The 22,494-nt window shown below is 43.0% G+C and overlaps 1 protein-coding gene across 4 annotated transcripts in view; it reads left to right on the top strand.

Moving 5' to 3' along the window:
* RSAD1 (radical S-adenosyl methionine domain containing 1) overlaps nucleotides 1-22,494 on the top strand; it is a 2,083,664-nt gene that overhangs the window by 878,515 nt on the left and 1,182,655 nt on the right. For all 4 annotated transcript variants that reach the window (XM_044090484.1, XM_044090485.1, XM_044090486.1 and 1 more), the window contains exon 4: nucleotides 15,475-15,679. In XM_044090484.1, coding sequence (XP_043946419.1) covers nucleotides 15,475-15,679 — 205 coding nt within the window. The remainder of the gene's footprint in view (nucleotides 1-15,474; nucleotides 15,680-22,494) is intronic.

Raw genomic sequence — 22,494 nt, 5'->3', positions numbered from 1 at the left:
ATCCTTTTGGCTTATGAAAGTTCTGGCATGCCCGCACATCTGGGAGTCCGTGCCCACTCTACTCGGTCCATGTCTACTTCTGCTGCCTTTCGGTCTAGAGTACCCCTGGATGATATTTGCTCAGCAGCCACTTGGGCTTCACCTCATACCTTCATCAATCATTATAAATTGGATATTATCTCTAGAGGGAGAGCATCCTTTGGCTCTGCAGTGCTCTGGAACATCCTTCCATGAAGGCCGCCCAAGGTACAGGTAGCTGGGGACTCTGTCCCAAAGGCTGCTGACAAATGAAGTTAACTACTTCAGATTAAGAAGTTATGTACTCACCATAACGTTCCAGCTGAGTAGGTAGACTTCATTTGTCTGCAGCCGTCCCACCCTCCCTCCCCCTGACCTTCGGATGTTATTTGGCCAGAGGTTTTTACTCTGCCCTTTAAGGAAGGTAGTTAGTTTCCTTTCTCAGCCTTATTGGTTATGGGCAAACTTGATCTGAGGTCAGTCAGGGTTGGCAGGGGATTATGGGTGAAGGGGAGGAGCTAGGAGCCCAGATCTAAGCTATGAAAGATTGCCGGGTCGGATCCGATTCCCAAAGGTTGCAGACAAATAAAGTCTACCTACTCAGATGGAACGTTATAGTGAGTACATAACCTCTTCTAGTCCTTTGGCAGGAAGTCTCATATGCAGACCTCATCCAGATGAGTTTCCTGTTATCACATCCCATTCCTGTCAGAAGGAACATCACGAGTGCAACAAGCCAACATAATGGCTGTTGATTGCCATCATATAGTGGCACCACAAGCACATCACAGGAAAGAACTTGTGTATGACATGGTGTACCCTTAGCCTCAGAAATTCCCCTTCTGCGTTGGACCAAAGTCACATAGTGGGATCCTTATCCTTTCACAGGGAGATGTAGTAAATTATGCAAAATGCCTGCCAGCTTGAGTTACTTAGTTTTCTGTGCTGTTATAAATTTTGCATGAAATAGCAGTGCCCTGTACAGCAGCAAACACCTAGAAAGGAAATTTTCTCTGTGGTACGATCTATAAAACTATAAGCTGTAAAGCAATAATATAGTACAAATAGCTTGTGTGCCATCCAGCTTAGAGCAGCTAGTTGGGCCTCGAGAGGCAATACCTGCAGATTTAGTAGAATTCAGTATTGTGTAAACATTATAGTAGAATTTAGTACTATTTATCGCAATCTGCCCCAATAAAACACCCTCCTTAGTCTGCACAAACAAAGCACCCTTAATAGCCTTTTAACACCAGTACACCCCCCCCTGTAGCTCACAAATCAAAGGACTGGACATTATAGATATGCAATTTTCTGACTTCTCTATATCCAGCTTGTGGATATGGGCATCTTGAAACAATGTAGCAATTGTCTCATGTTTACTGACAACCACTTTATCCTTAGAGTCAAACACAGTATGCAGAAGGTATAATTATACAGTGACACTGGAAGCTAAACTTTCACATACATGTCCACACAAGGTTGTTGAAACCACAGACACACGATTCACTTAACATAGCACACCGTACACAGACTGACATATGCTGAGGCACTTAAATGCAATCTTCCTAAACAGCAAAGATCACCCAGACCACCACTGTCAATGCTATGCCTCAGTAAGACCAAAGGCTCTCAGAAAAAACAACAGCTAACATCACACATACTGTCACTCTCAGTGGAGCCCCAAACACTAAGCCCGTAAGGCAAACAAACACACTTCCCAGGACTCTCGTTGTAGGAGACTGCATTGTAGGATAATCTGATGCCCCTCTAATCAGGCTGAACAAAGCGAAAATAACTGTTAGTTGCTTATCTGGAGCCAGGATCCACCTAGTCATGCATACACTCAAGTCATATGTCACAGACACCAGTATGATTCTGTCATAGTCCACATAGATATAAATGACCTGAGGTACCTCCCTGGACTATATGAAGAGAGACATTATGTAGCTTTCAGACTATGTGTCTCAGGTTGGTATTAGCCTGGCACAGAGCAGCATATTGCCATCACTGAGGATGGTGCCATGATATGAAAAAAAAAAACGATTGATTTCAACAATTACCTGTCTTTCTGGTGTCATTCTAAGTGGACCCATTATCTGTCAGTTTGGGAGAACATGGTCAATAAGCACATTACTTTGCCAAGGATGGTCTGCACCTTTCCCTTTTAGGCTTTCGAATACTGGCTAAGGCTTTGCTTGTCCCCATAGTGCCTTTTTTTTTTTTTTGACAATGCCAAATTGACAAACCTACTGACCTAACAAAATCAACTCAACAGGACCTGATGGTGTTAATGCTCAATGCCAGGAGTCTAAAAAAAAAAAAAAAAACTACACTCCCAAGCACTTCTCACATTTGAGAATATAGTTATCTGTGCAGTTAATGAGACATGGTTTAAAGCAGCAGAGAGTACCCTGGCAGTGCAAGTTTTCAGTGGTTCCCCATTTTTAGATCAGTAGCTACACAGACAAGGGCTAAAGAAGGAGTTGTCTCAATATATATCAATAACAAGAATACCTCTAGGGTGGTCAAACTGGATGACATGCTGGATTTTCTCCACATGCAGATCAGCATAGACAAAATTCCATACCATATCCTAGACAGTTGTAGGTCACCCTCCATGTCCCACGAAACACAGAATACATACCTGGACCTGCTGGAGACACTTACACCCTATTCATGAGAGACTTTATCTCTCTATAGATTGGGAATCCTACAAAGCCTCAAATGTACAGGCATAGAGATTCCTGGACTTCGTAAATGCAAACACCTTTGACCAAAAAGTGAATATATCTGCTACAGGCTCCAACATATTGGACCACATGTTCAGAAATATGGGTGAATGCTGCACCCACCACCATGTCTCTCCTCCCTGATAAGGTCAGACCATAAAACTGTCTCAATCAAAATCAGCTGCATAATCCAATTAAAACCAGTAAATATTTTTAACTATTCCAAGGAAAGCTACCTATTATTAAGTGATGGTTTGTCAAAATTAAATACCCCCTCCAAACCCTGAGAAAACACTAACCTATGCTGAATTGTTCTCATAAACTCCGTGCAACCATGTCAGTGACTGCATAGAGGCTGCTTTACCTACACTAAGCCCAGAACTAGCTTCAGAAACAAACTACCCTGGTGGCATCTGAAAATAAAAAGGTTATACAACATAAAGGAAAAAAATTATGGCAAAAATCAGGAAGGGTAATTCCCATATAGGTAAAACCTCTCTCATCAAAGTAAATAGGCAACTAAAAGAACTAATTAGGTTAAGCAAAGCCAACATTGAAGTTAAGAAATCCTTCCAGGTGAAAGATAACCATGAGGCCTTCTACGGTTATGTCAGAAACCTCAAGGGCATCACACAGCTGAACTGGTTGTTACTGGTGCTATTCATTGAACCTAGTAATATAGCAAACCTGTTAGTGTATCCAACTTTACCTCCCTCTCACTCCAACCACCCCCCTAATAATGTCCTCTAACATAACCCTTCCAACTATAACTAGGGAGCAAGTACTTGGCTGCACTCAAAACCAAGAACTCTGCCTCAGTGGGCCTGATAACATCCCATGATGCCTCCTGAATAGTCTGAAATGCACCTTATCAAGACCCTTTGTAGTCATCATTTAACTACCGTCTTAAAACAGGCTTTATGCCATGTGAGTGGAGCTCTGGGATGGTCATCCACTTTTGTAAGGGAGGACCTTCAACATTTCCCAGAAACTGCAATCCAATCAGTCTGGGAAATAATAATCATGGAAATTATCAACAAATACATAGGAGACCTTCAGGCACTGGGTTCATCACAGTTTGGCCTTGTCAAAAGGAGGTCATGCTTACTGAATCTGGTGAACTTCTTTGAAAAGGTCACTAAGGTAATGGACGAGGAGAAAACTGTGCATACTGCTTACCTAGATTTAGCTAAGGGATTTGATGCAATACCCCACTCAAGCATTGTCAACAAACTTACAGAACTAGGTATAAACCCCTTTATAACATACTGGATAGTTAGCTGACTCACTGATGGGACCCAGGAAGTTAGAATCTGTGAGGCCACCTCCAGAAAGAGGCAGGCCACCAGTGGAGTCCTCCAGGGCTCTGTGCTAGGCCAACTCCTCTTTGGCATCTACTTCTCGGATGCCAAAGCCAATTTTAAAGGCCTCTGGCTGACCATGTCTGCAGATGACTGTAAACTGGGAGCAGTCATTGAATCCCCCTGATGGTGTTAATGCTCAATGCCAGGAGTCTAAAAAAAAAAAAAAAACTACACTCCCAAGCACTTCTCACATTTGAGAATATAGTTATCTGTGCAGTTAATGAGACATGGTTTAAAGCAGCAGAGAGTACCCTGGCAGTGCAAGTTTTCAGTGGTTCCCCATTTTTAGATCAGTAGCTACACAGACAAGGGCTAAAGAAGGAGTTGTCTCAATATATATCAATAACAAGAATACCTCTAGGGTGGTCAAACTGGATGACATGCTGGATTTTCTCCACATGCAGATCAGCATAGACAAAATTCCATACCATATCCTAGACAGTTGTAGGTCACCCTCCATGTCCCACGAAACACAGAATACATACCTGGACCTGCTGGAGACACTTACACCCTATTCATGAGAGACTTTATCTCTCTATAGATTGGGAATCCTACAAAGCCTCAAATGTACAGGCATAGAGATTCCTGGACTTCAGAATGCAAACACCTTTGACCAAAAAGTGAATATATCTGCTACAGGCTCCAACATATTGGACCACATGTTCAGAAATATGGGTGAATGCTGCACCCACCACCATGTCTCTCCTCCCTGATAAGGTCAGACCATAAAACTGTCTCAATCAAAATCAGCTGCATAATCCAATTAAAACCAGTAAATATTTTTAACTATTCCAAGGAAAGCTACCTATTATTAAGTGATGGTTTGTCAAAATTAAATACCCCCTCCAAACCCTGAGAAAACACTAACCTATGCTGAATTGTTCTCATAAACTCCGTGCAACCATGTCAGTGACTGCATAGAGGCTGCTTTACCTACACTAAGCCCAGAACTAGCTTCAGAAACAAACTACCCTGGTGGCATCTGAAAATAAAAAGGTTATACAACATAAAGGAAAAAAATTATGGCAAAAATCAGGAAGGGTAATTCCCATATAGGTAAAACCTCTCTCATCAAAGTAAATAGGCAACTAAAAGAACTAATTAGGTTAAGCAAAGCCAACATTGAAGTTAAGAAATCCTTCCAGGTGAAAGATAACCATGAGGCCTTCTACGGTTATGTCAGAAACCTCAAGGGCATCACACAGCTGAACTGGTTGTTACTGGTGCTATTCATTGAACCTAGTAATATAGCAAACCTGTTAGTGTATCCAACTTTACCTCCCTCTCACTCCAACCACCCCCCTAATAATGTCCTCTAACATAACCCTTCCAACTATAACTAGGGAGCAAGTACTTGGCTGCACTCAAAACCAAGAACTCTGCCTCAGTGGGCCTGATAACATCCCATGATGCCTCCTGAATAGTCTGAAATGCACCTTATCAAGACCCTTTGTAGTCATCATTTAACTACCGTCTTAAAACAGGCTTTATGCCATGTGAGTGGAGCTCTGGGATGGTCATCCACTTTTGTAAGGGAGGACCTTCAACATTTCCCAGAAACTGCAATCCAATCAGTCTGGGAAATAATAATCATGGAAATTATCAACAAATACATAGGAGACCTTCAGGCACTGGGTTCATCACAGTTTGGCCTTGTCAAAAGGAGGTCATGCTTACTGAATCTGGTGAACTTCTTTGAAAAGGTCACTAAGGTAATGGACGAGGAGAAAACTGTGCATACTGCTTACCTAGATTTAGCTAAGGGATTTGATGCAATACCCCACTCAAGCATTGTCAACAAACTTACAGAACTAGGTATAAACCCCTTTATAACATACTGGATAGTTAGCTGACTCACTGATGGGACCCAGGAAGTTAGAATCTGTGAGGCCACCTCCAGAAAGAGGCAGGCCACCAGTGGAGTCCTCCAGGGCTCTGTGCTAGGCCAACTCCTCTTTGGCATCTACTTCTCGGATGCCAAAGCCAATTTTAAAGGCCTCTGGCTGACCATGTCTGCAGATGACTGTAAACTGGGAGCAGTCATTGAATCCCCAAGATGAGACTACCATTCAGGAAGCTCTAATACAGACAAATGTTTGGTACCAAAGCCATGGCTTAAAACTCAGTACCAAGAAATACATTATAGTACCGTTTGGGAAGTCTGCCACCCTGGGTAATTATGTCTTCAGTAAAACATTTTTAAAAGTTGATTCATTAGTCAGGGATCTGGGAACTTGTGTAGATAGTAACCTAGACTTCGAACATGTGTCCAAGGTCGTAAGAAAATTCTTTTGTGTTACTCAACTTATAAGTAGGGGCATGGCATCCAGGTGCAGAGAGGTCATCATACCACTGTACTCTGCTCTCATCAGGCCCATCATTGAGCATAATGCTCACTTCAGAATGTACCTGACCAGACACATGCTGCAACTTGAATGTGCACAAAAGTTCTTTACAAAAAGAATAGAGGGAGTAAACACAGTGTCATACTGCCTGAAAGCCTTGTCTGTTTACTCGGTATCATACAGCCTTCTGAAAGGTGAACTTTGCCTGACATACAAGGCATCCCTGGACGCAGATTTGATGAATCTTTTGAATATAATTGCCAAACAAACAGCACCAGAACTGCTAGATTAAAAGACCTAAATTTTGCTTGCAGCATAAATAGGACATGCTGGAGAGACAGATATATTTCTCAGAGAATTCCCATCCACGTGATGCAGAGTTCCTCACTATCCCTATTTAAGAGCAACTTGGACCAATAGATGGTTAATCAGAAATTCACCCCTGGTCTGTCTCCTATGTCTCTGATGGTCAGTAAATCACCCCCTGTAAATCAAATTTATCAAATCTGTGTTCCACAGCTAGACTTTTAAGGGCCCTAGTGGTTGTTAGCCTAGTATACATCTATGAACCTATGAATCTATGTCCCAATCTCAGATCCCTGTAATATCCCCCCCTACCCAGTGTGTGTCAACAGACGTGTCATTGTCACCCTAGTCAACTGTGTGCATGATGACTGTAACCCACTCCTTCTTCCCTCCTTTGTGGTAAATGTGGTAGTCTTTGATGGACAGTACATTTTAACCATGCACTGACCAGCATAGCCTAATATGTATACTGTGTGCATCATGTTTGACTGGTGTGGCACCACACTATCATTATATTCTCCTCAGGGCCCATACGTTTAGATTAGATTTTGCTGCTTCACATGCACTGTGTATTGTACCTGCTGCTGTCTGCGGGGTAAGAATATGGCTTCTGGTTTTTCACTTTCTATCACACTGTTTTCAAACAATGGTGTTAATGAGCCTTTCATGTGTGTGTGTGTAATACACATCATTCAAGATCCACACACTGTCTTAACTGTCATTAGAGTGACTCACAATCTCTTGATCAGTGAAACTGTGATGCATCAGTCTCTGTCAGTAATAATTATGTTGGCACTGAATGGCACCAAGCCCTTAACATTGAGAACCGACAGCAAACAGTGCTATAATATTCTGCTGCATGACAGCTACTATGACTCCCAGCATTCTTAATATCTGTAACTGAAGTCTATGTCATGCTTTGCCTTTTTATGGTCAGGGCCACAGAGATGTGGAATATCCTCTATAGTTGACTATAAAATGTGACTGTTTACCTTGCATGTGTGTGTGTGTCTCTTTCGGCTTTTCCCGGTTATGGGTCACCACAGTGGTACTCCGGTCCGCTAATGATTGACAGTAGATTTTTATGTGCTGAGTTGCCGGCCCTGACGCACAACCTTCAACGAAGGTATGCCCATTCACGCATGTCTCCACAGAGAAGACGCTCAAACTGAGAATCGAACGGGGCAACATCTTACTGTGAGGCGACAATGCTACCGCAGCACCACCACCGCAGTCTGTTTACCTTGCATACCTTATAATATTATCATGATAACTTGTTGCAGTTAAACTCTTTTTTCTAGAGGCTCCTTTAGCTGTTTAAAACTTTCATTTAAAGGCTCACTGCTGCTTTTCAGCTGTGAGAAACATTTCTGCAGTTTGTTTCCCACCCTCCCTACCTGTTGGTATAGTGTTTTTATAGTTGGTGGCTTTGCAGTTGCCCACCCCTAGTGTAAATTTGATCTGGGACCCTCCTCCCAGTCTAGTTTCATTACCTCATTCTACCCAGTACAGGGAAAACATTTGAGAAGGCCAATCAGTTTAGTTACTGCTACTCCTTTCTCTCTTTCCACTAAAAAAAAAAAAAAAAAAAAAAAAAAAAACTTTTTCTAAGCTTGTTTCTTGCCTTTCCTGTGGGTAGTCTAGGCTGGATATAGATTTGCTGTGTCCAGGACTACTTGTAGGCTTCTAGGGCCCAATCCTTTCTGTGTTGGAGGGAAGCCTTCTAGCTTAATTTTGTTTCTTAGAACTAGCCAGTTTTTTGTTTCAGCACTTGTTCAGAACTTATTGTAAGCACTAAATAAGCTACAAATTACTACAGCACACAACTTTCCTCACTGTCTAGAGGAAAACAGTTTCTAGTGCTTAACAAATAAGCACCTATCCAGGCATGTCTAAGGGTCAGCCCCCAGTGTTTTCTCCTGTCTACCTGATGAATCTGGGCATCTTGGGGCAATGCAGTAATTGCCTCGTACACAGACAACCCTCTCCTCCTACCACCCAACACTACAACCTGTGAGAGATGCACTTATATAGCCAAACTGGAAGCAAAGCTCTCTTCACCCAAGACTGGACTAGACAGTTGAGGAGAAGGTAAACACTTGCACCACACCACACTCAGCACATAGTCCCTCAAAACCTACACCACCAAAACACACACATAGAAACACAAAACACACACCTACATTCGCGGAGGCTCTCAGTTAAAACCTGCCCAAGCAACAGGGACCTCCAAAGCAGAAACACAAGCAACCCCCCCCCAACACAACCCAATTGACACATAGCCCACAAACTCAGTGTGCCACTCAACCACAGCCCATAAGGCGTAACAATGTACCCAACACTCTAGTCATAGGTGACTCTATAATCAGGCACACTGATGTTCCACTCACCATGCTAAACAAGGAGAAAATTACTGTCAGCTGCCTGTCGTGTGCCAGGATCCGCCACATAACGCATGCACTTGGGTCACTCCACGACAAGTACAAATATGACTCTGTCATTGTCCATGTTGGTGTGAATGACCTGAGACGTACCTCCTTGGACTACATGAAAAGGGACATGGAGGAGCTATCCGATCTTGTAGCCCAGGCAGGTATGACCCTAGCCCTGAGTAGCATCCTGCCGTCACCCAGAATGATACCACAGTACAAGGACAAAATGATTGACTTCAACAATTGGCTAAGCTTCTGGTGTCATTCTAAGGGGATCCAGTATCTGTCTGCCTGGGATGACATGATGGACAAGCCACGATGCTTTGCCAAAGATGACCTGCACCTGTCACCTCTGGGATTCTGGATACTGGCTAAGGCTCTAGCCACCCCTATGGTGCCTTTTTTAGGCAAGGTTCAAATGACAAATTCACCACCGTAACAGGTACAGGCAAGAAGAATCTGGGGGTATTGCTACTCAATGCTAGAAGTCTAAACCTCAAAATGCACTCTCTCGAGGCACTCCTTAAAGTGGAGAACATTGACATCTGTACAGTGACAGAGACCTGGTTCAAGGCTCCAGAGAGTACACCTGCATTACCAGGCTATAATTCATACCACACCTTTCGGCCACCTAACCCGGACCGAAACACTAAAGGGTGAGGCGTGTCCATATTCATTAAGGATATCCACACCTCCAGGCTAGTTGCTCAGCATAATGCATCCGAGATTATCCAAGTGCAACTAACTCTGGGCAAGACCGCAATCCAAATTGTAGCTTGCTACAGATCCCCCACCATGCCCCAGGATTCCCACTCCTCATTTCTTAATACACTGGAAAATGTTAGGGTACAACCCAACACCCTAATAATGGGCGATTTCAACTATCCTACCATTAACTGGGAAAACTACTCGTGTACCAACTCTTGTGCTCAACGTTTTCTGGAATTCATAAATTCCAATGCCATGGATCAACTTATCCACACCCCTACCAGGGGCAGCAATATCCTAGACCTGGTTATTACCAACATGGGCAACCGGTGCTCCACACCAGAAGTCAATTCCTCGTTGTTCAGATCCGACCATAAGCTAATCACCCTAGACATCCACATCCCTCCCCCACCCACCATTAGGGAAACCACAGTAAAACATTTCTCCAAAGCCAACTTCACGCTTCTTAAGACAGAAGTGGCAAACTTCACGACACCCATGCTGACGGACAATAGAGGTATGACTGCTGAATCCTACACAAATGCACTTTATAAGCACTTACATGAGTGCATGGATCGTGCAATCCCTAACAGAATCAAGATGCTATCCTCCAAAAAAAGGAAGCCAATCTGGTGGTCCCCTGCCATAAATAAACTCTACAACAGTAGAAAGAAACTGTTGCAAAAAAGAGTAAAATCCCATGATTGGAGAAACTCCCTGGTCAGCTTCGGTAAGAAGCTGAGATCCCTCATAAAATTCTCCAAAGCTAGTTATGAAAACAAAATTGCCACTGACTCTAAAGACAACCACAAAGCATTCTATAGCTATGTCAAGAATCTCAATGGCAGCACTCAGATCTGCTATGAGTTACAGCACAATGGCACTAAATATACAGAACCAACGGATATTGCCAACATCCTGGCAGATAGGTTCAGTGCTAACTTTACCCCTCTGTCATCCCATAAAGGGCCCATCTCTATACCAGAAGAATGCAAAGTTCCTGTAATCACGGCTGCACAGGTAAAAAACACACTATCCAAAGCCAAGAACACAGCATCCATGGGACCTGACGACATCCCAGGCTGTGTTCTACATGAACTACAGAACGAACTGGCACCCCACCTAAGTACCATGTTCAATCATAGCCTCATCTCAGACTATGTGCCCACTGAATGGCGCACAGTGACAGTTGTCCCACTCCACAAAGGGGGAGCCACCACAGACCCCGGAAACTACCACCCCATTAGCCTAACAAGCCTGGTCTGCAAGGCTATGGAGCGTATCATCATGGAACTTATAAACAATGACATTGGTAATCTCCAAACTCAGGACCCCACCCAGTTCGGGTTTGTAAAAGGCAGATCATGTCTCCTAAACCTGACAGACTTCTTTGAAGCAGTCACCAAAGCCGTAGATGAGGGTAAGGTGGTTCACACAGCCTATCTAGATCTCGCCAAGGCTTTTGACACCATCCCCCCACTCTGGAATTATAGATAAACTCACTAAACTAGGTATAAATCTCTATGTCACAAGATGGGTTGCCAACTGGCTCACTGACATAACCCACACTGTGAAAGTAGCAGACTCCAAATCCAGCTTCAGACCAGTGACAAGTGGAGTACCACAGGGTTCAGTCCTGGGTCCTCGCTTGTTTGGTATCTACTTCTCTGAAGTACAGGCCAACATAGAAGGTCTTTGGCTAATGAAGTTTGCAGATGACTGCAAACTAGGAGCCATAAGCAAAACTCAGAAAGATGTGGACATCCTACAAAAGGGCCTTGCTGAGACAGATGCCTGGTGTCAAAGCCATGGCCTCAAGTTCAATGCCAAAAAGTGCATTGTCATTCCTTTTGGTAAAAACTCAGTACCCATGAACTACCACATAGGTGGTAGTCTACTTAACACCGAAAGTGTGATAAGAGACCTTGGGACACAGGTGGACAGTAGTCTCTCCTTTGATAATCACATCACCACAGTAGTCAGGAAATCCTTCTATGTGGCACACCTCATCACAAAAGGTTTCTCATCCAGGAAAAAAGAGGTCATTGTTCCCCTCTACTCGTCACTCATTCGACCCATTATAGAGTACAATGCCCCTTTTGGTATGTACCTCACAAGACATCTATAACAACTGGAAAGGCCACAGAAATACCTCACAAAGAGGATTACCGGCCTAAAAGAGATGCCCTGTGCATTCCGTCTCAAAAAACTGCAGCTTTACTCCATTGCATATCGCCTACTCAGAGGCGTTCTCTGCCACACACAAAGCTATGTCAAACCCAGATCTTTTAGACATGCTCCACTTAAAGAAATCCCAATCCCTACGAGCTACACGCTCTATGGACCTAAACCTCGTCACCACAATAAACAGAACATGCTAGAGGGATAGGTTCCTGTCCCAGAGACTTCCCATACTCTGGAACAAACTACCTATCTATATCAAACAAAGCTCCTCATTAGCACTGTTCAAGAAAAATCTTGATGATTGGATGGGAGATAGGAAATTCACCCCAGGGATCACTTCTGTGGCTCTGCTCGACAGTGGCACAGGAAAATAATTTTCATGGGTGGCGAAAGCCAGGGTACCTTTGGCTAGGCTTATGTAGGCCCTAGGGCCAATAGCCTAGTACCTACCTATGAACCTATTAATCAATTATACTATGTGTTTTTTTACAAGAAAGGAAAAAGTAACCTGAATGTCATGGTCTATAGTTCCGGACTGGACACGTCCTCTTTTTCTGCACAGACATATACCATGCATGAGCCTGTCGCATCGTGTCTCATACTACTTCTGCACGGTTGCTTAACATTAGTCATACTGGAACTTGGAGCTGCAATAACAGCACTGGTCACTTCGCCACCAGATCAGCACATGACCATGTTATGCAGAATGCAACATGCAGTAAACGTCTGGCACAGAGTGACTAGGCCTTACTGAAGGGCACCCCCAGACTCATTCAGGCACCTGAAACAGCTCTTCAGGAGACCAAATACCCTCTTGATGATAATACAGGTCTGGAACATAGATGTGTTATAGGTGTCTTCTGCAGCTCCACTTGGATTTTTCGCTGGTGTCATGAGCCATAGCTGTAGTGGATATCCAGCATCAGAGATAAAGAGAAGGGGGGAGACAAAACAAAGAAAAATTGGTTTAGTATTCAGTAATACATTTTACTGTGAATAACCACTTACCTGTACAGTAGATAAAAAAAAAACAAATATTTTTCCACTCACCAAGATGATGACCACTGGGCATCATACCATGCAGGATAAGATGGCAGAGTGAGCTAGTGTGCACTGTCAGGATGCAGGGTAGAGGTGCTGGTAATGCACCTCCATGCATCACACTACCTGGCAGTTGATGGAGTGGTAGCCCTTCCTATTATGGTACCACTATCTCTGTGGACAAGAGGGTGCCCTAATTGCAGCATGTTTGCAGTCTGTTGCACCGAGTACAACCGGGAAATATGCCACCTCATAAGAGGCTTGCATAGTCCTGTCTCAGTCCATAGGTAACACCAGGAAATAGTTGTACATATCCACATATGTCATGAGTACATCCAAGAGCTGCTGCAGTACTGTCAAAGCAGAAGTCTGAGAGATACCCTCTATGTGTCTATTCTGTGTCTGGAAGGTCACCATGAAAAGTATAGTGTGGGCTATTAATATCTTAGTATCTACAGGGTTAGGAAGTCCACACATTCCTCCTTTACCCCTATGGGGTTCATACTCATTATGACCTTTGTAATATCCTTGTCTACTCTGAACCTATCAAGTAGCTCCTTATTAACAAAGTTACAGTGAGTTATTCTCTGTCTGTATGTCTGCTGTCTTGGCCAACAAGCACTGATGGATGTAAGAGATTTTGCCACAGCCAAGGTAAGCTTCTCTCTCCTGGAAGTAGTAAGGCTTGCAGCAAGTTGTGATGTCCCCACTGTGGGCCAGAAATCAAGGTGCCTGAATCCTCACCACTGACACTGGAGAGGGACGTTCACTTGGAATACAAATGGATACACTCAGTATTTCCAGATGCCGACCTCTGCATCAAGCACAATTTCCATTAAGCTCACACAGGGAACACACTCAGCTGGGGGTCTGGATGTCTCTATCTGTCTCTCTCCAAGTCCTCAATAAGACTTCCCACTGCCATAGCTGTAGGGTTAGGTCCTCTGCCGAGTGTCCAAGCCAAGCCCTCCAGCACCCTGTCTCTGAAACCAGTGCTTCGTGTCCCTGCTTCAAGTAGCTGACACACGCACACTCTTTGAGATTTAATTTGCATACACACACACCTACATACCTGGGAAATACTGGTACAGATTTACTAGCTATGCTACCTTCTGTCCAGACTGTAAGGTAGTTTCACTGCCACCAGTTAGTTACTATAAGGCTTTTAAAATGGTATCCACTAATACTAAGTGAAATTAATATTAATACAAATGGTAATGCTGGCCAAAACAGCCAGGCTTTCAGGAGTGGCCAGAGCTATGACCAAATAAATATCTACTCATCCCTGATCAGACCCATTATAGAGTACAATGCCCCATTTGGCATGTACCTCACTAGACACCTCCAACAACTGGAGAGACCACAGAAGTTCCTCACTAAGAGGATCTTAAGACTCAAACACATGCCTTATGCAGATAGACTTAAAAAAATTAAACTTTACTCCGTCTCATATCACCTACTTAGAGGCGATCTCTACTTGACATACAGAGCCATGTCTGACCCAGTTTTGTTAGACATGCTTCATGTGAAAAAATCCCAATCCCTCTTTGCTACTCGCTCCAATATCACCACATTAAACAGAACCTGCTGGAGGGATAGGTTCCCAACCCAGAGACTTCCAATACTCTGGAATAAACTCCCCATTCACGTCAAGCAGAGTACCTCACTGGAACCTCTTCAAGAGAAATCTTGATGAGTGGATGGGAAATAGGAAATTCACCACTGGGATCACTTCAATTGCATTGCTAGATAGGGGCACAGGGAACTAACGTCTGGTAAGCCAGATGATTGGGAACACTATTGGGCTAGGCTTGCATTGGCTCCAGGGCCGTTAGCCTAGTACTTAACTATGAACCTATGACTTAATTTCCCTACCACATTTAATTTGCATGTCATTATGCAGATATTTGCATATATCTTCTGTTGTGCATTTTGGGCACAACATACCAAAGAGCAATATGGGAGTGTGAGTACTAGCCTAAACATGTGTGCTCAGAGACAATTTTGTCTATGGTCTGTTTGCAGGGAAGACAGAAAAAAGGTACAAGTAAAAAAAATAACATAACTTAATAAGCAAAAAAGTACATTGTTACATAACTGGTTAGTTATGGTCATTATAGTTATTTTCATTGTGTAATGAAATAATTCAGATACTGTCATAAGGCAACAGTATTTATAGTACAGGCTTTCTTATTATGCATCTTTGCTTGTGCCACTAGTTTTCTGTAATGTACAAATGTAAGTGGAACAGGAAAATTGTAAATGTCAGGCAAATGCATGCTTCAGAAAATAGTGGGTTGTAGTGCTTACAGAATCAACAGACTCCTGTTTTCATTTTATTTCACAGTGTTACATCAGTGTTTTTTGGCGGTGGCACCCCAAGCCTGGCTGAGCCTCAGACCATTGCTGCCATCTTGGATACAATTGCCAAGTGGGCTCATATTCCATACAATGCAGAGATCACATTGGAGGCAAACCCTACCTCTTCAACTATTTCAAGGCTCACAGAGTTTAAGAATGCTGGTGTGAACAGATTATCTATTGGCCTTCAGGTATGGCAGAAAATTATGCACATTTAGTTCCATACTGCCTCTATTTTTTGTTCCTGTGTACTTTTAATCTCATTTAAAAAAGGAAAAAACACACATTATGACTGTGCTCTCCATCTGTACCATGTTGTTTATTTTTTGTTGATGACAACTATTCACATAAAACATTGTTTAGGTATAAATGTGTATGATATAAATAATATCTGGTGTACTGCTACTTTACTTGAAGTAACCAAAAGTACAGCAGATAGTTTGGCTTACAGATACCTGAGGATATGTACTTTGTCTGAATACTGGTTTATGGTATCCTGATGCTAATTGTCAGTGTTTTGAGTTGCTTGCTGTTGGGTTTTTATTTAATGTTGTTTCTTTCAATCACTAACTTAGGATGTTCATCATTAGATCACTGTTGCATATAGCTATATTGGAAGTATCCTGCCAAGGAGTGGACATCCAGACAGTATACAAACACATCTGAGCACCTTCCATGTTCACTGTATGTTTGTGGGAGCTTGGGCATACTCTTTTAATAAAATCAGATGTGTGAATGCCAAAATTCATAATTTTCTTGCCTTTGAAGAGTTCAGGCATTCAGTCTTTGCTGCATTTTCAGTTGTTTGAACTTTTGGGCAGCTAATAACTCTTTGGGGACTTTCCTTCCATTTTTGTTTGAAAGTTATTGTTGTTACATTTGTTATTTCTAATAGAAAAGGAAAGTGCCTGTGTGTTAGACAGATTCTCTCACAGCTTGTTTTGTGTAGGGGAGTCGCACAGCATTAAATCTTGTAGTATTTGTCTGTCTTTCACAGCTGAAACAGAAGTAGGCCCAGCTCCCAAGATCCTTACAAAATTGGCTATAGATAATTTTACTGATAACTCAGATATACCCCCACCACCTCCAAAGAAGAGGAAGATGGTAAGAGAGGTGACTGAAGCAGGTTCTGCCTTACTCTGTCTCCCATCCAGTCCTTGTTGGATGACTCTGTGGTAGCCATTTTGGAGTCCTTGGACCACCTGTTTCCTCTTTCAGACCCCCTGTGGTGCTCTTCCATGGGATGCCACTATGGGTTGTGAGTCTAGCATATCTGCTAGGGATGGATGAATGCCTTTCTTAGTTAAGGGAGAACCAGGTATAATTATTTCCAAAGGATCGGATGGCCTCCCTCACATGCTGGTGAGGGAAGACATACCTAACTCTCATATTGAAGTCTGTATGTCCAGTGCAGGTTGTACTCTGGCTTTAGACACCCTGAAAAAGAAAAGTAAAAAAATAAAGCGTAATGTGATGTCATTTTCATTCATTCCTCTGCTGTCGAGATTGTAGTTCTCTTTACCTAGAGAAAAGACATTCCTACCCCTGTCAGATGAGATCAGTCTATCTCCTTTGGGTCTTTGCTGTGAGCCTCATTCCTACATTCCACTGAGGCAGCCAGCCCGTCCAAGTCTCCAGACAGTCCCTCAGGACTCCTCCAACACTTCTGATATCTCACCAGACCATCCTGCTGATAAGATCCCTCAGAAGAGAACGTGTAAAAGAAGACACTTGCATTCCCCTCAGGAATCTCTCATAGAAGACACTGATTTTGATGAAGGGGAAGGGTTTCCCATATCATCACCTGCAGCCGTCTCGTTTGGAGACATTCTTGAGCTCTTAAAATGAAAAGATAGTTGGTCTTCCAATAGACCTTCCTAAGTGGAGACTGTGTCCCTGGAGGCTGTTAGATCTGGCCTGGTGATGAACTTATTGGCCTTGATTCTTGCCAGGCATGGAAACTACCAGATCCTGTGGAGCCTATCCCTAAGTGTACAGATAAATTTCTAACCCCTCACAAGGACAGGACACACTGGAGCAGTGGGGCTTCAGTTGATGCCATGGTTGTGGTGGTGGCCATGAAAAAAGAGCTTGCATAGCAGAGCTCTTTTGTCCATCCCCCTAACATGGAGTCCAGGGCCTTGGACAGATTCAGTAAGCATGTTTATGCTTCAGTGACCTTTGCTCTACAGTCGCTGAATTATTTAGCACATTTTATGAGATTGGAAAGAGATTGGACTAAAGAACTCTCCAAATCTCATTTTGGGTCCATGTCTGTGGAGGACCAAAATAGTTTCCTCGCAACTCGCCACCCTTCAAGCAATATCTAATGCGTTCATGAGGCTGATCCTCATGCGGCAGAAGGTACCTTATGATTGACATTTTCAGGCATAGCCATTAGGAGACATGCCTGGACATGTCCATGCGACTTTGCGGAGCTCTTTAAGTCTTCATTCATCAGTGCTCCATTTGATGGATCTTCCTTATTTGGCCCTAAAGTAAAATATACACTCTCCAGATGTGATCAAAAATGAAAAACATTGTCTGCTGTTGGGATATGTTTTTCTACCCTCAAAGACCCTTTTCCCAGAATCAAAGAGGAGGTAGAAAGATGTGCTTTGATAAATCCTAGGGTCCTTTACAAGACTGACAAGAAGGTATTTCCCCCAAGGGCAGGTGGGGGGGGGGCTATAACAGAAGATGCCACCCCTACGGCGGGGGTGGCCTGCAGAACCAGGGTTTCAGGGATTCCTTCTTGGCCAAGCCTTACCAGTGCTTCTGAAACGCAGCACGAATGTTGCCAACTGGAAGCAGTTGGGGGGGGGGGGGTTGTCTCTGCATCAAAGAGCCTGGCTATTCATAACAAAATATTCCTGGGTGCAGAGAATTATATCCCAAGGTTTTGTCATATCATTTTCCCAAATTTCCACTGCAATAAAAAAAAATACAATCCCTGATGTTCCATCCAATCAGAGGGACGTAGCAGCCTTAGAAATAGAAAATCTACTAGAAAAAAAGAGTCATCCAGAAGGTCCCTCCAGATCAGTTAATATCCGGGACCTACTCAAGAGTCTTCTTCATGCCAAAGAAGACAGGGGATGTGAGACCCATTGTAGATCTCAGGAAACTAAACCAGTTCATGCAATATTCAAGGTTCTAGATGGTCATGGTTCAGTCCATTCTGCCTTTACTACGAAAGGACAATTGCATGTGCTTAATAGATTTTCAGGATGTATACTATCCCATCAAAATGAAAGGGTGCTCCAGAAGATACCCACACTTCTGGCTGGGAGCTAGTCATTACCAGTTCGGAAAACTACCCTTTGGTCTCACCACAGACTCCAGAATGTTCACCAAATGTATGGTGGTAGTAGGAGCTCACTTGAGAATGCTGGGATTCAGAGTGTTTCCATACCTAGATGACTATCTCTTCACTGTTCAAACCAGGCATCTTCTCCTAAAGGCAAAGGACTACTTGCTCCAGTTGTGTCTTCATCTGGGCATAAATGTCAGATACAGCAAATCACAACTCACACCTGAGCAGAGTCTGGAGTTCCTAAGTGCTTATCTGGACACTATCAAGTCATATAGCCTCTCTTCCTCCAACTCAATCCAGACACTCAGAACCCAGGTCAAGAAAATAATCCTGCATTCTTCTCTTCTAGCACGACTGATCTTACAAGCTTTGGGATCCATGGCAACAGCTATTGCCGTAGTCACTTTAGCCATGTTTCACATGTGGATTCTGCAGTGGACCCTGTCAGTACAGTGGTCTGATCTTCAGTAGCCTTTAACCGCTCCAGTCAAGATCACACAACCTTGCAAAAGATATCTTCTTTGGTGGCTTCACTCAAACAAAGTTTCCAAAGACTGTCCATTTGTTCTTTCCCTGCCCATGGCCATGGTGACCACAGATGCCTCCCAACTGGGGTTGGAGGGGGCACTACTTGGGAAGCACAGTCCAACGTATGTGGTCTCCAGAAGAGACCAAGATGCATGTCAGTGTCCTGGAAATGAGAGCAGTCCTTCTAGTGTTGCAGGACTTTCAAGACGCTCTTCCCTCTGGGTTGATTGCTTTTCAGACAGACAATGTGTCTGTAGCCTGGTACATCAACAAACAGGAAGGAGCCAAATCTTATTCACTGTCAAGAAGCAATGAGAGTGTGGCAATGGGTAATTTCTTCCCACCACTTTCTAATAGCAAGGCACATACCAGAGAAAGCTAATGTGATTGTGGACAGAATAAGCAGGTCCATTCTAATGTCTCACAAGTGGTCTCTCAATGTCAAAGGGGTGAAGATAATTTTCTGTCGATGGGGCCAGCCATACTGTGACCTGTTCCCTTCCCCCTCAACAAGTGCAGGAGGTTCTTTGCCCTTATCCCTAAAGTGGGGAGTCACCAAGAGATGCTGTAGTCCTCTAGTGGTCCTCAGGTCTTCTCTGTGCTTACCCACTGTTACCTCTCATCCCTGAATTTCTCCAGAAAGCGTACCAGTCGAAGAGCACAGTTATCCTCATTGCACTCTTTTGGCTTCGTCGGATTTGGTTCCCCTTCCTCTGGCCTCACCTTCTACATCCACCCTGGATACTGTCTCACCCGATCGGTACAACTCATCCAGACATAACTTACCTCAAATTGACTGCAGGGTTTCTCCAGTTCCACTGATTGCTAGACAGTCCAGGCTGTCCTTCCCGGTCTGTTATATTTTGTTATCTTCTCAAAAAGCTTCTACTAGAAAGATTTACAAAAGTAAATGGAAGAGATTTGTGTTCTGGGACCTTAACCGGTATCTGGACCCCCTTTCTGCCCCTGTACCAGCTGCACTTGATTTTTAAGCTTCAATTTTCAGTGAAGGGGATAACATTTCTATTATTAAGGTCAAGTTGGCTGTCATTTCAAACTTCCATCTAGGTGGAAATAATTCATCCTTGGCTTCTTCTAAATTATGTAAAGCCTTTTTCAAAGGAGCTTTTCTACTTAAACATCCACTAAAGGATCCAACTCCTCTTTAGGAGTTAACTGTTTTGCTTCCAGCTCTGACCCAAAGCCCCTTTGGACCTTCAGCCAGATCAGTCATCACATTTTTTCTTGAAAAAACATTTTTCTAGTTTCTATCACATCAGTTAGGTGAGTATGCGAACTCCAGGCTCTGTTTTCCAAATCCTTACCTGGTTTTCCATAAAGGCAAGTTGTCCTATAGGATCAACCAGTCTTTTTTTGTCCAAAATGGCTTCTGAGTCTAATATTAACCAGGCCATTAACCTCACAGTTTTCTTTCCAATTTTTTCAAACAAGGGAACATACATTCTCCATCTTTTGGATGTACATAGACCACTTCGGTTTTATCTGCATTGAACCAAGGATTTTCGAAAGAGCGATCAGTTGTTTATATCTTCTTTCACCTAACAGATTGGGCAAGTTAGTTTCTAAAGTTACAATAGCAAAATGGTTGACTGATTTTTATCTCCTTTGTCTATAGTAAAAGTGGATTATCATTGCTTAAGCCTCCTAGAGCTCATTCCACAAGAACTGTGGTTGTATCCTCAGCTTTTTGGTCAAGAGCTTCTATAGGTGACCTTTGTATAGCTGCCACTTGGTTCAGTGATCATAACGTTGTTGCTCATTACAAATCTGATTTGATTTTTCAGGAACAGAGCTGTGTTTGACTCTACAGTACTCCAAAATATCCTTCCACGAGGTCCACCCATCTAGCTGGGGACTCTGTCCCATCAGCCACAGAATAAATGAAAATTACATCAAGTAAAAAAGTTATGTGCTCACCTTATTGTTACATCTGTGTTGCCCATTTTCATTCTTCCTCAACTTCCCACCCTCCTAACCCTCTTCCCTTTGCTCCTGGATAGGCCTGAGGGTTTCATTTTGGGAACTGTTGTTCCGTGTTTGAGCTCCAGCTATTTTTCTATTTCTATACTGTCTTGAGTTCTTTTACATTATTGTCTGCTGTCTCCTATGGGCAGCAAACTTGATCTGAGGTATGTAGGTAGGTGGGGCATTATGGGTAAAGAGAAGAGCTCAAGAGTTTGAATCTGAGGATCTGGTAGAAGCAGCCGAGTCAGATCTGAGACCCATCAATTGAGGGAGAATGAAGGTGGACAACACTGATGTAATGGTGAGTATATAACTTTTTTTCCTCAACTTCTTGTTTTAGTGAGTCTACAGAGGAATGTATTCCTTTGCTAAATGTCTTTTTAAGGTTTTTCAGAATCTATACCCCCTTCCCCTTCCCAGAAAAGAAAGAAGTCTCCTTCTACTAATGACTCCCAGTCTGATATTACAGAGTCTGATCTGGATTATGTCTCACAGTTGTCTTTCCCCTGACTCTTCAGTGTCCAAATCTGAAGAAAATGTTTCTTCACATTCTCTTTCAGAATAAATTTAATTCTCAAACACCACAGGTAAAATGAAGGACGTCTTCCAGTGGGAAGAAAAAAGATCTGAGTCTCATAAAAAGATACCACAGATATAGAGACCCCTAAGCTGCTTACCATCTCTCGTAAAAGGGCTAGTGCCTGCATCCAAAAAATGGGACAGGCTTTATAAGGTGCCACAGACCCATAAATTCCTTTTTCACAATCCTGTGACTCATCCATCTATTATTTCTTTGGCCAAGGGCATTGGTTCCAAACATCTTGCTGCTTTTACTCCTTTGCCATCAGATAAGAATGGAAGAACTTTTGACAGTTTTGGGGAAAAATTTTATTTTTCTTCCACCCTTTGTTTTAGAACTGTCACGTATCAGACTCACATAGCAAAATATATGTTTGCATCTTTTGCTGACATGAACAAGGTCCTTGCTGATTTACCTTTTTCTGTTGTTAATCCTTCCTAATAAGTATGATCTCTTCTGTAACTCACGTCACTAAACATTCTTTAAAAATATCCTCAGGATACTGCTGATACTGTATCCTGAGCACCTTTAACTGTGTCAGTCAAGTGTAGATCTGCATGGATTAAACCACAAACATTTCCTGATGATCTCAAAGC

Source organism: Protopterus annectens, chromosome 12.part0, assembly GCF_019279795.1.
Source record: "Protopterus annectens isolate FY-2018-M chromosome 12.part0, PAN1.0, whole genome shotgun sequence".
In the NCBI taxonomy this organism is placed as follows: Eukaryota; Metazoa; Chordata; order Ceratodontiformes; family Protopteridae; genus Protopterus; species Protopterus annectens.
Note: the sequence above shows the minus strand (reverse complement) of the source record. Positions and strands in the feature narration are given on the sequence as shown.